The sequence below is a fragment of the Bufo gargarizans genome, unplaced genomic scaffold, assembly GCF_014858855.1.
Source record: "Bufo gargarizans isolate SCDJY-AF-19 unplaced genomic scaffold, ASM1485885v1 original_scaffold_1094_pilon, whole genome shotgun sequence".
Classification (NCBI taxonomy): domain Eukaryota; kingdom Metazoa; phylum Chordata; class Amphibia; order Anura; family Bufonidae; genus Bufo; species Bufo gargarizans.
The window spans coordinates 159,364-177,129 of record NW_025334235.1 but is presented as its reverse complement, the minus strand read 5'-3'; the positions used below and the strand labels follow the sequence as shown (position 1 = coordinate 177,129).

The following is a 17,766-nucleotide window of genomic DNA, read 5'->3' as shown; positions in this document are numbered from 1 at the left end:
GTGGCAGGGAAAGCGAGCAGGGTGCCTGGCTGTATAAGGCTTGATGGTTGAGGAGCCCCGCACCGCCTATGTCCTCCGAATCTCCTCCTTTGTTCACCGATAGATTGCCGCGAGCTCACGCATGCACAGTTCCTTCCCCGAGGCTGATGCCAGCACAGGAAAGGAACACTATACTGGCACTGCGCATGCGCGAGCTTGCGGCAATCTATCGGTGATGAAAGGAGGAGATTCGGAGGACATAGGCGGTGCTGGGCTCCTTCACAGGCGGCGTGGCTGGGCACCAGGAAGGTTCGTACAGACCCTTGGGCACCTACAAGACTAATTTACATAGCTCTAAAATCCTTTTTTAAAGAAAGTAAAAGCACACAGCCCTATAGGACAGATATATTGCGGACATGCTAGCGGCGATCTAGCCGTGCATGTCCGCAGCTCTATACCCTAAAACTTGGTGACAGAATCCCTTCAAACTGGCAAGGCAGCACAAATGTCGCATCACTTGCAACATTTTTACACCACAACTGGCGTGGCAGATTGGATAAATGTCCCTCTTAATCTGTATAGTTTTGAGGAAAGAAGGGAAGGGGAGACGTGATCGAAACCTTCAAGTAAGGCTACTTTCACACTCGAGTTCCATCCTAGGGGCTCAATACCGGAATAGAACTGATACGTTTTATCCCTGTGCATTCTGAACGGAGGGTAATCCATTCAGGACGTCTTCAGTTCAGTCATTTTGAATGATCCGGACGGAGATAATACCGCAGCACGCTACGGTTTTATCTCCAGCGAAAAAAGCTGAAGACTCGCCTGAATGCAGGAAACCTTTTTACACTGAAAGAGTAGTTCAGACTTGGAACAAACTCCCAGCAGAGGTGGTCGGGAGATGGACAGTAAGTGACTATAAGTTTGCCCGGGATGAAGGGCTTATTCTGCTGTCAATCTTCTATGTGATACGTGTAAGGACTGGGCGGTGGATGCGTTCTGCCATATTGTGGCCAGTTCCTGAACACCTGGAAACCACGTCCTTTTTGTATCCTCCATTATCGTAGCCGCAAAATGTGAAAGAGGAAATTATATTTGTCTGCAATACGTTTAATCTGATATTCAAAAATACAGCCAGCGCGAGGTTCCCCTGTGCTCCACACAGTTAGATTACATTATCGCTCCCCTCCCAAAGGTTACCAGCAGTATTTGTGCTGCCGATTTAATGCTTGGTTATCTGTAACGGGCCGGGCGACTCCGCCGCGCGTCACACTGAGATGTAAATATACAAAGTGACGGTTTGTTCGCAGCTGGAAAATGTAATTTGTGTCTGTACAATTTCCTGAATTTAACACAAAATGGATTTGTTAAAGTCAGGAATCATTAGTATTCAGTGACTCCGAGAGGAGCGCGCCGCTGCGTCGCTCTCCCAACAGCCAAACCCCAGCAGATTCCTAATTGTATCTTTGGGTAACGAGTGTGTTGGATGAACAAGGAGGAAAATGGTTTATTTTCCCAGTTTTTTTTAAGGGCTCATTCACACGACCGTATGATCGCTGTGCCCATGTTGCAGATCACACATAGCGGTCTGCAATACACAGGCACCGGCCATGGGAATGCTGTATCGCGGTGCGGACCCTTTGACTTGAATGGCCCCACGATATGCAAAATACGAAAAGATAGCACAGACCCGAAAGCTCATGGCAGTGCGTCCGACCCGTGTCTCCGCACCACAAAAGATAGGACATGCCCTATGTGTTGCGAATCATGGACCAATTCAAGTCTATGGGTCCACATCACTGAGTTCACACAGCCATTCGCAATACGGCCATGTGAATGAGCCCTAAATGAAACACAAGGACATTTCAGAAGTTTTGGCAATTACCTTTCTACCTTATGGGGGGAATTTATGAAGACCGCCGTTTCTGACGCTGGCATAGAGTATTTTGGCGCACCCTCCGGAGGGCTATGCAGGGGCTAGTGTAGATTTTAGGTATAAAGCACAGCAGTTTTCTGTTAAATGTGTTGGTCCCTGGACGTCCCATCCGTGGCCTGTCACCCCCCGTTTACTTATTGTGAGGTTGTCTGAAAACATCATCAAGTTGCAGATGGTGCATAATGGCACTTGTCCCCAACTTTACCTCCTTTCTATGCCAGAAAACTGGCACAGCACTTTAATACCCCCCCCCCCCCCTTACAATTTATGATCTATATATCCTATGCACATGTCATGAATGCCTGATAGGGGGGCAGACGGTAGAGATCTTCTAAATCCTTTTCAACCAGGTGCCACGGCATCAGTAAGGAGCAGAATGAGCGAATGTTCCCACATGGCAAAAATGCTGCGGATGTGCCGTTGATTTTCATGCAGCAAATCAGCAATGTTGTACAGTTGAACATTTTACAGTTTTTAAATAAAATAAAAAATAAATTCACGCACCACAGAGTCTCCGCACTGGAACCCGCATGCAACTTTTCAATCCGCAGGATGTCAATGTATAGTGTAGATAGGGGCCACTGGTTTCACCCTTTGCAATGCAGAAGGTGAAATCTACTGCATTTTATGTGTATTTTGCAATTGTGGAGTTCAGCCAAATCCACTGCGGAAAATCGGAAGCAGAGTAGCCAAGAGGGAAAGGTGGCGGTAGCGTCTCCGTTCTGTGATCAGCGTATCCATGCAAGCTTAAATTGGTGGAGTCCCTGACCTTGTATCAGACACTTATAGGGAAATCCCAATCATCCCTCTACCTGATGGGTGTAAGCACTCTAATGTGTGAAGCTTTAATGTGATTGTGCAGACCGTGGCTCTATCCCGTGTGCAAACAGCAGCCAATATTCCAGTCCGATGATCGCGGACGTACCTGCCCTTGGTATGGCTTATTATAGAACTGCCGGGAAGTGCATAGTCCTGTTACTTCCCACTTTACTACGAGCTGGATACATTGAATTTTGGCTTTTGTCACTTCAGGAAGTGGCATTTATCATGTCGATACAGTCAATACAAGGAACTTTCTATATTTCCCATCACTTTTTACACTGGTTACGACCACCCTGCAATTCATCAGTGGTGGACGCGCTTGCACACTATAGGAAAAAGTGGGAATGCTCACCCTCATGTCAATCTGCAACTGCTCCTCACGTGTTCTTTAGCGCAACCTTAAATACCATAAAAACAGAACAGGCACTGAATGGAATTGCATTGCAATCACTCTAAACTAAGGCGGAACCTAAACTCCACGTGAACTACAGTCGCTCTGCGCCATTCTTCACAAATCATTCTAAACATCAAAGCTAAAATCTCCGCGCGTCAGACAGAAGTCTACACAACCTAACGGCGACTCTCACAACTATCAGACAACTCTTCTAAAACACAGAAATGGCCTCTCCCATGGCACGTGGTTGTGAAGTCCATGGTTTGCCAAGTATCGATCCCGAATTCCTAGTGGCCATCATCCTGTGAGAAGCGGTACTATGTGTAAAGCTGAAATCTCCAGGATAACCATTTCACTGCCAGGCTTACAGAAACGTCTGACAGTTTTGAAATGATATTTCTGGGTCGGACATACATTGTGGAAGACAAGATGCTTTAGACATTCTTTGTCCTGTTATTTTTATATATAAAAAAACTAACAAAAAAAAAAAAAACCTCTCAATCCTAGTAACCATGAAAAGAACAGAAATTGGCTTAAACAAATCCCACGTGTTCACCGATCAGTTTCTTCTGTACATCAAAACGAGTTATTACATCAGAAAGTGCAGCGACCGATCTGGGGCTCCAAGCGGTCCTGCCTTCATCTACTACTACAACCGTCCCTAGACTGGCCACCGTTCTAATAGTATGGAGGCCTCTCACCATGGTGCACAGAACATGGGCGAGAGAGACCAAGCTGGCAGAGGTCAACTCAGAATCGGTCTCTAAAACACTTTATAGATCTAAGTTACCAAGACATCAGAACAAGACAGTCCTGCCTCTGTAGGTGAAAACCTAAGTGGACACTTTTGTAGGTCAGGTTATGCATGGTCTGGTCTACAGGGACCTCATGGCGGACCTGGGAACACCTATAGACAGGGTGTGATGATAGGCCTTGATCTTCGGAGGTGTTAATGGGTCTTCAACAAGAAAGATTCTGACACTTGTTAGAGGCGGCGAAGAATAGTCTATCAAGAAAGCATCCAATTTCTGGAGACACAAGAAGGTCATTTCATCGAGTTCAGTCTTCATCGGCAAGGTGACTGTTGCAAATGTTTGTGGCCGTTGGTACAATCCAGAAATGATCCGAATACTGTCAAAGGAGAACGGAGCGACAGCCGTGATGATGTGTCGGAGCTGGTCATGCAAGCAACAAAGCCATTCAGTGTAATGTGTTATTTTCTTTGCTTATATGAAAAAAAAAAAATCAAAAAAATAAATGCCTCATGAGTGAACACGCCGAACGCTTCCACAAACCTCCAGGAATTATTTTTTTTTTTATTATATGTTCCAGGATCTCTACAGAAGCAGCGTGTTCATCTTCAAGTAAACAGAAGCCTTGGACTATACTCCTCTCCCGACCATGAAGATACCACTCTAGCTGTGTCCTAGGGGCTAACTCCAGTGTGATGTCCACAACAGGTCACCGAGAAGGGTCAGTAGGTCCATTAGCCCAACTCAAGATGTGACAGAGAATGAGCTGAGCCATGTCTAAGGAGCATGAGAGGGGGAAGGAGATGGAACCTCAGTGTGACGACGACGTGAATTCCATTCCGGGCCGTATCTCAGCTGTTGGTGAAAGTTCTGCCTGGAGAAGAATCTGGTCTGAAGTCGTATTTGCTTAGACTACTCGGGTAATATGTGGTTGTGTACACGTTCGTTTGCTGCAAAGGGTAAAAGTTGGTTCGGTCGTCGGGAAGCAAATTGTTCTTATTGAGTGTCTGCAAAATATAAAGAAGGAAATATTTAGAGCTGGGAGAGCTACCTCAAAGCCTCCTCACCCGCCACCCATTACATGAATGATAATGATGCAGCCTATCCGCGCCCTCGGAGGTCTTGTACATAAGCGGTGAGAATTAATAACTCATTCGGGGCCGTTTATCACATTCCATCTGCTATGAGACAATGCGCCGCTCATTAAACCTGGATGAGGACTTCGCGGGGACGGGCTCTGATGTTAGGGGTCTCTTATATTCAGTCTCGGGGCATCCGCTTTATGGAAGTAAATTGGTCAAATGTCGGGTACATTATTTTTATATAAACCGTATTGGAATTTTTGCGGTAGGAATGATTGGTGTGTTGAATCTCGGGTTAGTTTCTGGCTGGAGGAAGGCGTCCGTCTTATTTCATTCAGGATGTAATTTGATTGCGGCTTCAGATGCAGAAATGAAATTTTCCCCTCACACAAGATAAATTGGAAATTGATATAATGAGTTTATTTTCCTCTTCCCTGTGATGCTCACAGGCCGGGGCCGCACAGGAGGCCGACACGGGATCTAATGGGACATTAGGTTTTATTTCATCCCAATCACCGCAGAATTACAGAGAGAGGAGGCGAGAGCAGAATATGAACGCCCGGGGCCACGGCACATTCATTGCTGCTGCTGCGCTAATTGTTCGCTTCCATTTTCTGCATTAGTAAAAAAGAAAAGTCACAATTTAAAGGGAACCCGACAGCTCGTTTATGTGACGCCCACAGGACCTTTTTTCGGCAGGTTATGGTGCTCCTCCTGATCCCTTTGGATAATTTTTAAGTCTGCAGAAAATGCACTTTTATCCTTGTTCTCGTCGTATGCAAATTAGCTTGAAGTCAAGGAGGTCGGTGCAAACCTCCTGCAAGTCCTGCTTTCCCGACCCCTTCCCTCCCACTGCATCTTGAGCGACGTTCGCCATTGGACGTCATCCCCTGTTCTCATGAGATCCTCACTTCTGGTGCAAGCCCAGGGAATAGTGCTGTACAGCAGCTGTGGACAGTAGGGAGCTCCCACCCTGCGGCGCTTGTGCAGTGAAAGCAAAAAGAGCCTGCGCAGGATCTCATGAGAACAGGGGACGCCGTTCAGTGGCCTGGAGAACGTCCATTAAGCTGCAGGGCAAAGCCTGACTCCCAGGAGGTCTGCGCCGACCTCCTTGACTACAACAAACTATTTGCATACGACGAGAACAGGGATAAAAGTGCGTTTTCTGCCGAGTTACACGTTATACTAAGGGATGAAGAGAAGCACCATAACCTGCGGAAAGAGGACCTGTGGGCGTCTATCACACTAACGAGCCGTCAGGTTCCCTCTCCGCCAAATCGTCTCCAAACAAAATGCACAGTGACTGGTTGGATCGTAACAAATATCCCCCCCGAGAGGGGTCCGAAACTGATATCAGATACCTAGAGAGCAGACCCGTCATCAGCCACATCACGGACTACACCATCATACACTAGTGTCTACTGAATGGACAGGCGGCATTCTCAGTGATGGCACCGCTGATCTCTACTGAATGGATAAGCAGCATTCTCAGTGATGTCACCGCTGATCTCTAGTGAATGGATAGGCTGCATTCTCAGTGATGTCACCGCTGATCTCTAGTGATGGATAGGCGGCATTCTCAGTGATGTCACCGCTGATCTCTAGTGATGGATAGGCGGCATTCTCAGTGATGTCACCGCTGATCTCTACTGAATGGATAAGCAGCATTCTCAGTGATGTCACCGCTGATCTCTAGTGAATGGATAAGCGGCATTCTCAGTGATGTCACCGCTGATCTCTAGTGAATGGATAGGCTGCATTCTCAGTGATGTCACTGCTGATCTCTAGTGATGGATAGGCGGCATTCTCAGTGATGTCACCGCTGATCTCTAGTGAATGGATAAGCGGCATTCTCAGTGATGTCACCGCTGATCTCTAGTGAATGGATAGGCTGCATTCTCAGTGATGTCACTGCTGATCTCTAGTGATGGATAGGCGGCATTCTCAGTGATGTCACCGCTGATCTCTAGTGAATGGATAGGCTGCATTCTCAGTGATGTCACTGCCGATCTCTAGTGAACGGATAGGTGGCATTCTCAGTGATGTCACCGCTGATCTCTAGTGATGGATAGGCTGCATTCTCAGTGATGTCACCGCTGATCTCTAGTGAATGGATAGGCTGCATTCTCAGTGATGTCACCGCTGATCTCTAGTGAATGGATAGGCGGCATTCTCAGTGATGTCACCGCTGATCTCTAGTGAAGGATAGGCGGCATTCTCAGTGATGTCACCGCTGATCCTCTAGTGAATGGATAGGCTGCAGTCTCAGTGATGTCACCGCTGATCTCTAGTGAATGGATAGGCTGCATTCTCAGTGATGTCACCGCTGATCTCTAGTGATGGATAGGCTGCATTCTCAGTGATGTCACCGCTGATCTCTACTGAATGGATAAGCAGCATTCTCAGTGATGTCACCGCTGAACTCTAGTGATGGATAGGCGGCATTCTCAGTGATGTCACCGCTGATCTCTAGTGAATGGATAGGCTGCATTCTCAGTGATGTCACTTGCTGAGCTCTAAGTGAATGGATAGGCTGTACATTCTCAGTGATGTCACCGCTGATCTCTAGTGATGGATAGGCTGCATTCTCAGTGATGTCACCGCTGATCTCTAGTGATGGATAGGCGCATTCTCGTGATGTCACCGCTGATCTCTACTGAATGGATAGGCTGCATTCTCAGTGATGTCACCGCTGATCTCTAGTGATGGATAGGCCGCATTCTCAGTGATGTCACCGCTTGATCTCTAGTAATGGATAGGCGGCATTCTCAGTGATGTCACCGCTGATCTCTAGTGAATGGATAGGCGGCATTCTCAGTGGATAGTCACAGCTGATCTCTAGTGATGGATAGGCAGGCATTCTCAGTGATGGTCACCGCTGATCTCTAGTGATGGATAGGCTGCATTCTCAGTGATATCACCGCTGATCTCTAGTGAATGGATAGGCAGCATTCTCAGTGATGTCAACCGCTGATCTCTAGTGATGGATAGGCTGCATTCTCAGTGATGTCACCGCTGATCTCTAGTGATGGATAGGCTGCATTCTCAGTGATAGTCACCGCTGATCTCCTAGTGAATGGATAGGCAGCATTCTCAGTGATGTCACCGCTGATCTCTAGTGATGGATAGGCTGCATTCTCAGTGATATCACCGCTGATCTCTAGTGAATGGATAGGCAGCATTCTCAGTGATGTCACCGCTGATCTCTAGTGATGGATAGGCTGCATTCTCAGTGATGTCACCGCTGATCTCTAGTGATGGATAGGCGCATTCTCAGTGATTTCACCGCTGATCTCTAGTGATGGATAGGCTGCATTCTCAGTGATGTCACTGCCGATCTCTAGTGAATGGATAAGCAGCATTCTCAGTGATCACCCGCTGATCTCTAGTGATGGATAGGCTGCATTCTCAGTGATGTCACGCCTGATCTCTAGTGAATATGGCTAGCAGCATTCTCAGTGATGTCACCGCTGATCTCTAGTGATGGATAGGCTGCATTCTCAGTGATGTCACCGCTGATCTCTATGTGATGTATAGGCAGCATTATCAGTGCTGTGCTGCATTCTCAGTGATATCACCGCTGATCTCTAGTGAATGGATAGGCAGCATTCTCAGTGATGTCACCGCTGATCTCTAGTGAATGGATAGGCGGCATTCTCAGTGATGTCACCGCTGATCTCTAGTGATGGATAGGCTGCATTCTCAGTGATATCACCGCTGATCTCTAGTGAATGGATAGGCAGCATTCTCAGTGATGTCACCGCTGATCTCTAGTGATGGATAGGCTGCATTCTCAGTGATATCACCGCTGATCTCTAGTGAATGGATAGGCAGCATTCTCAGTGATGTCACCGCTGATCTCTAGTGATGAATAGGCTGCATTCTCAGTGATGTCACCGCTGATCTCTAGTGAATGGATAGGCGGCATTCTCAGTGATGTCACCGCTGATCTCTAGTGATGGATAGGCGGCATTCTCAGTGATGTCACTGCCGATCTCTAGTGAATGGATAAGCAGCATTCTCAGTGATGTCACCGCTGATCTCTAGTGATGGATAGGCTGCATTCTCAGTGATTGTCACTGCCGATCTCTAGTGAATGGATAAGCAGCATTCTCAGTGATGTCACCGCTGATCTCTAGTGATGGATAGGCTGCATTCTCAGTGATGTCACCGCTGATCTCTAGTGAATGGATAGGCGGCATTCTCAGTGATGTCACCGCTGATCTCTAGTGAATGGATAGGCGGCATTCTCAGTGATGTCACCGCTGATCTCTAGTGATGGATAGGCTGCATTCTCAGTGATGTCACCGCTGATCTCTACTGAATGGATAGGCGGAATTCTCAGTGATGTCACCGCTGATCTCTAGTGATGGATAGGCGGCATTCTCAGTGATGTCACCGCTGATCTCTAGTGATGGATAAGCGGCATTCTCAGTGATGTCACCGCTGATCTCTACTGAATGGATAGGCTGCATTCTCAGTGATGTCACCGCTGATCTCTAGTGATGGATAGGCTGCATTCTCAGTGATGTCACCGCTGATCTCTAGTGATGGATAGGCTGCATTCTCAGTGATGTCACCGCTGATCTCTAGTGAATGGATAGGCAGCATTCTCAGTGATGTCACCGCTGATCTCTAGTGATGGATAGGCTGCATTCTCAGTGATATCACCGCTGATCTCTAGTGAATGGATAGGCAGCATTCTCAGTGATGTCACCGCTGATCTCTAGTGAATGGATAGGCGGCATTCTCAGTGATGTCACCGCTGATCTCTAGTGATGGATAGGCTGCATTCTCAGTGATATCACCGCTGATCTCTAGTGAATGGATAGGCAGCATTCTCAGTGATGTCACCGCTGATCTCTAGTGATGGATAGGCTGCATTCTCAGTGATATCACCGCTGATCTCTAGTGAATGGATAGGCAGCATTCTCAGTGATGTCACCGCTGATCTCTAGTGATGAATAGGCTGCATTCTCAGTGATGTCACCGCTGATCTCTAGTGAATGGATAGGCGGCATTCTCAGTGATGTCACCGCTGATCTCTAGTGATGGATAGGCGGCATTCTCAGTGATGTCACTGCCGATCTCTAGTGAATGGATAAGCAGCATTCTCAGTGATGTCACCGCTGATCTCTAGTGATGGATAGGCTGCATTCTCAGTGATGTCACTGCCGATCTCTAGTGAATGGATAAGCAGCATTCTCAGTGATGTCACCGCTGATCTCTAGTGATGGATAGGCTGCATTCTCAGTGATGTCACCGCTGATCTCTAGTGAATGGATAGGCAGCATTCTCAGTGATGTCACCGCTGATCTCTAGTGATGGATAGGCTGCATTCTCAGTGATATCACCGCTGATCTCTAGTGAATGGATAGGCAGCATTCTCAGTGATGTCACCGCTGATCTCTAGTGAATGGATAGGCGGCATTCTCAGTGATGTCACCGCTGATCTCTAGTGATGGATAGGCTGCATTCTCAGTGATATCACCGCTGATCTCTAGTGAATGGATAGGCAGCATTCTCAGTGATGTCACCGCTGATCTCTAGTGATGGATAGGCTGCATTCTCAGTGATATCACCGCTGATCTCTAGTGAATGGATAGGCAGCATTCTCAGTGATGTCACCGCTGATCTCTAGTGATGAATAGGCTGCATTCTCAGTGATGTCACCGCTGATCTCTAGTGAATGGATAGGCGGCATTCTCAGTGATGTCACCGCTGATCTCTAGTGATGGATAGGCGGCATTCTCAGTGATGTCACTGCCGATCTCTAGTGAATGGATAAGCAGCATTCTCAGTGATGTCACCGCTGATCTCTAGTGATGGATAGGCTGCATTCTCAGTGATGTCACTGCCGATCTCTAGTGAATGGATAAGCAGCATTCTCAGTGATGTCACCGCTGATCTCTAGTGATGGATAGGCTGCATTCTCAGTGATGTCACCGCTGATCTCTAGTGAATGGATAGGCGGCATTCTCAGTGATGTCACCGCTGATCTCTAGTGAATGGATAGGCGGCATTCTCAGTGATGTCACCGCTGATCTCTAGTGATGGATAGGCTGCATTCTCAGTGATGTCACCGCTGATCTCTAGTGAATGGATAGGCGGAATTCTCAGTGATGTCACCGCTGATCTCTAGTGATGGACTGTGGTCATGTATGACTAGCAAACCCATGAGCTATGTTTGGTTTCATGGGGCGTTCTCTCCGGGGACAGCGTTTACCTGCTCTCCAGCTCCACTGGCACATCTCAAGGACTGGTGTCCCCGTTATTAAGTGCGTCACCTCTGTCAGCTACAAGCAACAGTTCACAGTCACTGTTCTGGGCATTGAATGCAGCGATATGATGATGTAACACACGGTGGGCCACGTTTACTGCACGGATGAACTGCCAGGAACCAACGTGTAGAGTGTAAATACGGTACAAAATCCAATCGAAGTCGCCACAATATTCAACCCCGTTCATGGACGTTTGTACAGATAGCAGCACAGGAGGAGCAAAGAACGGATAGGTGTCACCACGGTCTAGCCTTGTAGTGGCTATCGCATGGATCCAGAGAGCAGGAACAATCAGGCTACCTGCACACAGGCCGTCTCTGCAAAATTCACCACTAATTTCTGTGCAGATTCTGTGTGTTTCTGCACAGAAAAAGAGATTGTACATGATACTTGTGTAATCTGATTCATTATGCTGCAGGTTTTGCATAATTCGCAACATGTGCACGAAGCCTCAGGGTGAATTTATCATTATTCCACTTTTGTGCTGTAAAATAAAGTCACAAACATTTGCAAACTTTGTTGCAAGTATTTCCTGAAGAGGGCGCGCGCCGAGGGCAGGGAGGGCGCGCGGCGGGGGCAGGGAGGGCGCGCGGCGAGGGCAGGGAGGGCGCGCGCCGAGGGCAGGGAGGGCGCGCGCCGAGGGCAGGGAGGGCGCGCGCCGAGGGCAGGGAGGGCGCGCGCCGAGGGCAGGGAGGGCGCGCGCCGAGGGCAGGGAGGGCGCGCGCCGAGGGCAGGGAGGGGATGCCTAGACACATTTATCTTTATTTGTGCCAGTGTTTTGGGACAAATGACAAATCTATAGCAGCTTGGAGATGCTGCAGATTTAATTCTAAGGAGAAAAGGAAGAAGAATCAGCTCTCGTATGTGCAAACACTGGTGAGAAAAACGTGAACCCTGTAATCCATAATCAGCAGACCAGTAGATGCAACGTTTCGCTTTAACATCAGAAATTTTATGCCTGAAGTTTAAAACCCGAAACGTTGCATCTACTGGTCTGCTGATCATGGATTACAGGGTTCAGTGTTTGCACATATGAGAGCTGCCTCTTCGGCGTTTTCTCTTGATGTTGTATGAGGGTCATGCAGGAAGGGACCCGCGTGGGGCGCGCACGGAGCTCTTTTTGGACTGTACTGGGAGTTCTGTATTATTTTCAGAGCATCCCCTGGCAGCACAGGGGATATCAGAAACCACCATAAGACGCTGATGAATCTCCTCCTTAGTTTCTTTCTGTAACTAAAACTTAAAATTCTATAAAGTTCTAAAGGGGGGCGTCAGCAAGACACTGCCTTGTAGGGCCGGCTCAGCTGAATGTAATGATACTGTCCGCTTAGCGATCCATTGCTTCATTCTGGAGAAAAAGTACTGTTAGTCCATATGCAAATGAGAGGTTAATTTCACTGAGGGCGGGCCCAAGCCACTCTGTGCATCCTTGCTCCACCCTCTGCTTGATTGGCAGGGCCAGGCTCCTGCATAGTCATCTTGCCTGCTCCTGTCAATCAGGACGGAGACGAAGGGCTGGCAGAAGCAGTACGGGGGCACAGAATGGATTGGACCCGCCATCAGGGCACCTAACTGCTCATTTGCATATAGATTTAAAGTATTTTATTTTTCCAGACTGAAACAATGGATCTCTAAGTGTAAAGTATAATTACATCGAGCTGAGTAAGGCCTACAAGGCAACATGCTGGGTTTAACAGGTGGCAGACGGAAAATCCCCATCCAATGACAGCAAGCAGAGATTTTAGCCATTAAATGATAGTACAGAATTGCAGGGCCTTGTCTTGTGGTCATACCGAGTACAGTTACGGCAGGTTGGCTCTGGTGGGGTGTAACCTGTATCGGTGGCACGCTGGTGTGATGTGTCTCATTATCCCAGTAATGATACAGAAGTGTCCGCCGTGTAGCCTCTGGCGGCTCCGCAGATGGCACAGAGCCGCTCCACCTAATTACAGACCCTTCCATCATGCTCCATGTACCGGTACATTTACATGAAACCTCTGCAGGCTCCGCGGTGACCGGTGTGACATTCATGTCGAGCCGCTGACGGGGATGAATCTCACACCGACAGAAGCCGCCTGATCCGAGAAATATCACCCAAGCTATCCGATGGACTCCACAGACGAGGGTCACGCGTGTTCCTGGCAGTGCTATGTGCGGAGGTCATGGACAGTGATGAGCATGCACAGTAACATGCAGCCATGCACAGAGACCAGAAGGGGTCTTCTTCCTTACACGCTGTATAATTCCAGGGCGGGGGCCTTGCTTTATGACTCTGGACTATGGGGTCCACAATCCATCGCACATATATGTACATGTAGGAGTCAGATGATGGAGCAGGCCATATCTGCCCCATAACTGGTGACCTTCCCAGCAGATTTATGCCGGAAGCCGTTATAAGCTCACATCTACGACACCGATTGGAGTTTCTGGCACAGACTGCCAAAGATGCGCCCAATTTACTAGGAGCCCTCTTGATAAATTTATTGCATCTCTCTAATGGATTTTAGACTAACACAGACGTAAGAATCTCCAGTCTTCGTAAATCTGCCTCCAAGTGTTTAAGTACCTCAACAGCTTGCTGTCAATGAATAAAAATGTATATTTAGAAAGTCCCAGGACTGGTCTTTAGCTTTATTTCCTGTACAGCAGACTGATCCGGCCCTTTAAGAGCCCAGTGTGGAGCGATTACTTTTATATCCACTATTTTTTTCAGAATAGAAATCTCACTTTTAAAAGATTTTATTCATTCCCCGTGTAATAACAATTCTGGAGCATCGATTCCTTTGGCTCTACGTTGTACAGGGGGGCGGTAACCAGTTGGGGGGGGGCGTGTCCCTGCACAGTCTGACAACGGCAGCACTGATTAGATAGAGTGAGTCTGTGCAGGGACACGCCCCCAACTGGTTACCGCCCCTCTGTACCCTTACTGCAGACTGCTGGCAATTCATTCATAACTTCTAGTAGAAATAATAAAGGAACGGCACAACTTACAGACATAGGAATAGAGGCTCCGGGATTGTTATTACACGGGGAGTGAATGTGGCTATAAACCCAGGCGTGTCAGGAGAGGGGAGAGGTCCTTCCTGACAATCTGCTGATGGCTACATGCAGCGATCTCCTCCACAGTATAGGGAGCAGTGATCACTAATGCCATCGCTCCTCTCCATACTGACTCCTTGTTTGCTGGCAGGAGACCGTGTTTACCTGGCATAATCTGCTGCCACTAAACAATCATTTTTGCCTGCGCAGGAAGATCGGATTAGGCTACTTTCACACTTGCGTTTTGGCTTTCCGTTTGTGAGATCCGTCATGGGCTCTCACAAGCTTTCCAAAGCAGATCAGTTTTGCCCTAATCCATTCTGAATGCAAAAGGATTCGCTCAGAATAATAATAAAACGGATTTATATAGCGCCACCATATTCCGCAGCGCTTTACAAATTCATAGGGTTCATTTACGAAACAAAAGTAACTGGCTAATATGCAACTGAAACACTAGGAGTCAGGGCCCTGCTCGCAAGAGCTTACTATCTATGAGGAATTGGGGGTGACACATCAAGTAGTTGATTGTGATAAGTAGGATTTGAGCCATTATTGAACTGACAGGAGCGGTGTCGGCCAATCTGCTTCGGGTTTGGGACTACTAGAGGATCGAGTTCAGGCCAGAGGAGTTGGTGGGGGAGAGGTTTAGTCTGGGAAAAGTCATTTTAGGCAGCTTGATAAGCCTGCCTGAAAAGATGTGTTTTTAAGGCACATTTGAAGGTAGAGAAGTTGCGAATTGACCTAGTATTCCAGGGCAGAGTATTCCAGAGAGTAGGTGCTGCTCGAGAAATGTCTTGAAGATGGGAGTGAGAGGTACGAATTATGGAGGTCATTAATCTTAGGTCGCTAACAGAACGGAGAGCAGGAGTAGGGTGGTAGATGAAGATGAGGGGGGAGATGTATGTATGGAGGTGCAGCACTGTGGGGAGCAGGAGTAGGGTGGTAGATGGAGATGTATGGAGGTGCAGCACTGTGGGGAGCAGGAGTAGAGTGGTAGATGGAGATGTATGGAGGTGCAGCACTGTGGAGAGCAGGAGTAGGGTGGTAGATGGAGATGTATGGAGGTGCAGCACTGTGGAGAGCAGGAGTAGGGTGGTAGATGGAGATGTATGGAGGTGCAGCACTGTGGAGAGCAGGAGTAGGGTGGTAGATAGAGATGAGGGAGGAAATGTATGGAGGTGCAGCACTGTGGAGAACAGGAGTAGGGTGGTAGATAGAGATGAGGGAGGAAATGTATGGAGGTGCAGCACTGTGGAGAGCAGGAGTAGGGTGGTAGATGGAGATGAGGGAGGAAATGTATGGAGGTGCAGCACTGTGGAGAGCAGGAGTAGGGTGGTAGATGGAGATGAGTGAGGAGATGTAAGGAGGTGCAGCACGGTGGAGAGCAGGAGTAGGGTGGTAGATGGAGATGAGTGAGGAGATGTATGGAGGTGCAGCACTGTGGAGAGCAGGAGTAGGGTGGTAGATGGAGATGTATGGAGGTGCAGCACTGTGGAGAGCAGGAGTAGGGTGGTAGATGGAGATGAGTGAGGAGATGTATGGAGGTGCAGCCACTGTGGAGAGCAGGAGTAGGGGTGATGAGGTGAGGGAGAGATGTATGGATGGTGCAGCACTGTGGAGAGCAGGAGTAGGGTGGTAGGAGATGTATGGAGGTGCAGCACTGTGGAGAGCAGGAGTAGGGTGGTAGGAGATGTATGGAGGTGCAGCACTGTGGAGAGCACGAGTAGGGTGGTAGGAGATGTATGGAGGTGCAGCACTGTGGAGAGCAGGAGTAGAGTGGTAGATAGAGATGAGGGAGGAAATGTATGGAGGTGCAGCACTGTGGAGAGCAGGAGTAGGGTGGTAGATAGAGATGAGGGAGGAGATGTATGTATGGAGGTGCAGCACTGTGGAGAGCAGGAGTAGGATGGTAGATGGAGATGTATGGAGGTGCAGCACTGTGGAGAGCAGGAGTAGGGTGGTAGATGGAGATGTATGGAGGTGCAGCACTGTGGAGAGCACGAGTAGGGTGGTAGGAGATGTATGGAGGTGCAGCACTGTGGAGAGCAGGAGTAGAGTGGTAGATAGAGATGAGGGAGGAAATGTATGGAGGTGCAGCACTGTGGAGAGCAGGAGTAGGGTGGTAGATAGAGATGAGGGAGGAAATGTATGGAGGTGCAGCACTGTGGAGAGCACGAGTAGGGTGGTAGATGGAGATGTATGGAGGTGCAGCACTGTGGAGAGCAGGAGTAGGGTGGTAGATGGAGATGAGGGAGGAGATGTATGGAGGTGCAGCACTGTGGAGAGCAGGAGTAGGGTGGTAGATGGAGATGAGGGAGGAGATGTATGGAGGTGCAGCTCTGTGGAGAGCAGGAGTAGGGTGGTAGATGGAGATGAGGGAGGAGATGTATGGAGGTGCAGCACTGTGGAGAGCAGGAGTAGGGTGGTAGATGGAGATGTATGGAGGTGCAGCACTGTGGAAAGATTTGTGGGTGAGGGTGAGAAGTTTAAACTGTATTCTGTGGTAGATGGGCAACCAGTGAAGTGACTGGCACAGGCTAGTGGCATCAGTGTAGCAGTTGGATGGATAGAGGAGCCTGGCTGCAGCATTTAGGACAGACTGAAGGGGGAGAGTTTAGTGAGAGGGAGAACGATTAGTAATGTGTTGCAGTAGTCAAGACGAGAATGAATCAGGGCAACAACGTAAGAAAAGGGCGGATTCTGGCGATATTCTTGAGGTGCAGACGATAAGAGCGTGTAAGTGATTGAATATGGGGAACAAAGGAAAGATCAGAGTCAAATGTGGCCCCAAGACAGTGGGCATGTTGCACAGGAGTTATGATAGTGCTGCAGACCGAAATTGAAATATCAAGTTTAGGTGAGTTAGTAGATGGAGGGAAAGACAAGAAGTTCAGTTTTTGAGAGGTTCAGTTTTAGATACAGAGAGGACATGATGTTAGAGACGGCTGCCAGACAATTACTGGTGTTTTGGAGTAAAGCAGGGGTGATGTCAGGGGATGAAGTGTATAGTTGGGTGTTGTCAACATAGAGATGGTATCGAAAGCCAAATCTACTGATAGTCTGTCCGACGGGGGCTGTATAGAGGGACAAGAGTAGAGGACCTAGTACTGAGCCCTGAGGAACGCCAACCTTAAGAGGAAGAGGAGAAGAAGAGCCAGCGAATGATACACTAAAGGAGCGGCCAGAGAGATAGGAAGAGAACCAAGAGAGAGCAGTGTCCTTAAGGCCAATTGAGTGGAGCATGGTGAGGCGGAGTTTATGGTCTATGGTATCGAACGCTGCAGAGAGATCCAGCAGAATCAGTAGAGAATAGTCACCATTTCTTTTTGCTGTTAGGAGATCGTTTAGTAAGGGCAGTTTCTGTAGAGTGAAGAGGACAGAAGGCAGATTGTAAGAAGTCAAGAAGAGAGTTTGCAGAGAGATAGCTTATTAAGCGAGAGTAGACAAGACGTTCAAGGAGTTTAGAGATGAAGGGGAGGTT

The 17,766-nt window shown here is 48.2% G+C and overlaps 1 protein-coding gene across 4 annotated transcripts in view; it reads right to left on the bottom strand.

Moving 5' to 3' along the window:
* Nucleotides 1-346: 346 nt before the first annotated feature.
* SEMA5B (semaphorin 5B) overlaps nt 347-17,766 on the bottom strand; it is a 170,696-nt gene continuing 153,276 nt past the window's right edge. For all 4 annotated transcript variants that reach the window (XM_044273746.1, XM_044273748.1, XM_044273745.1 and 1 more), the window contains one exon: nt 347-4,890. In XM_044273746.1, coding sequence (XP_044129681.1) covers nt 4,735-4,890 — 156 coding nt within the window. In that variant the 3' untranslated portion in view covers nt 347-4,734. The remainder of the gene's footprint in view (nt 4,891-17,766) is intronic.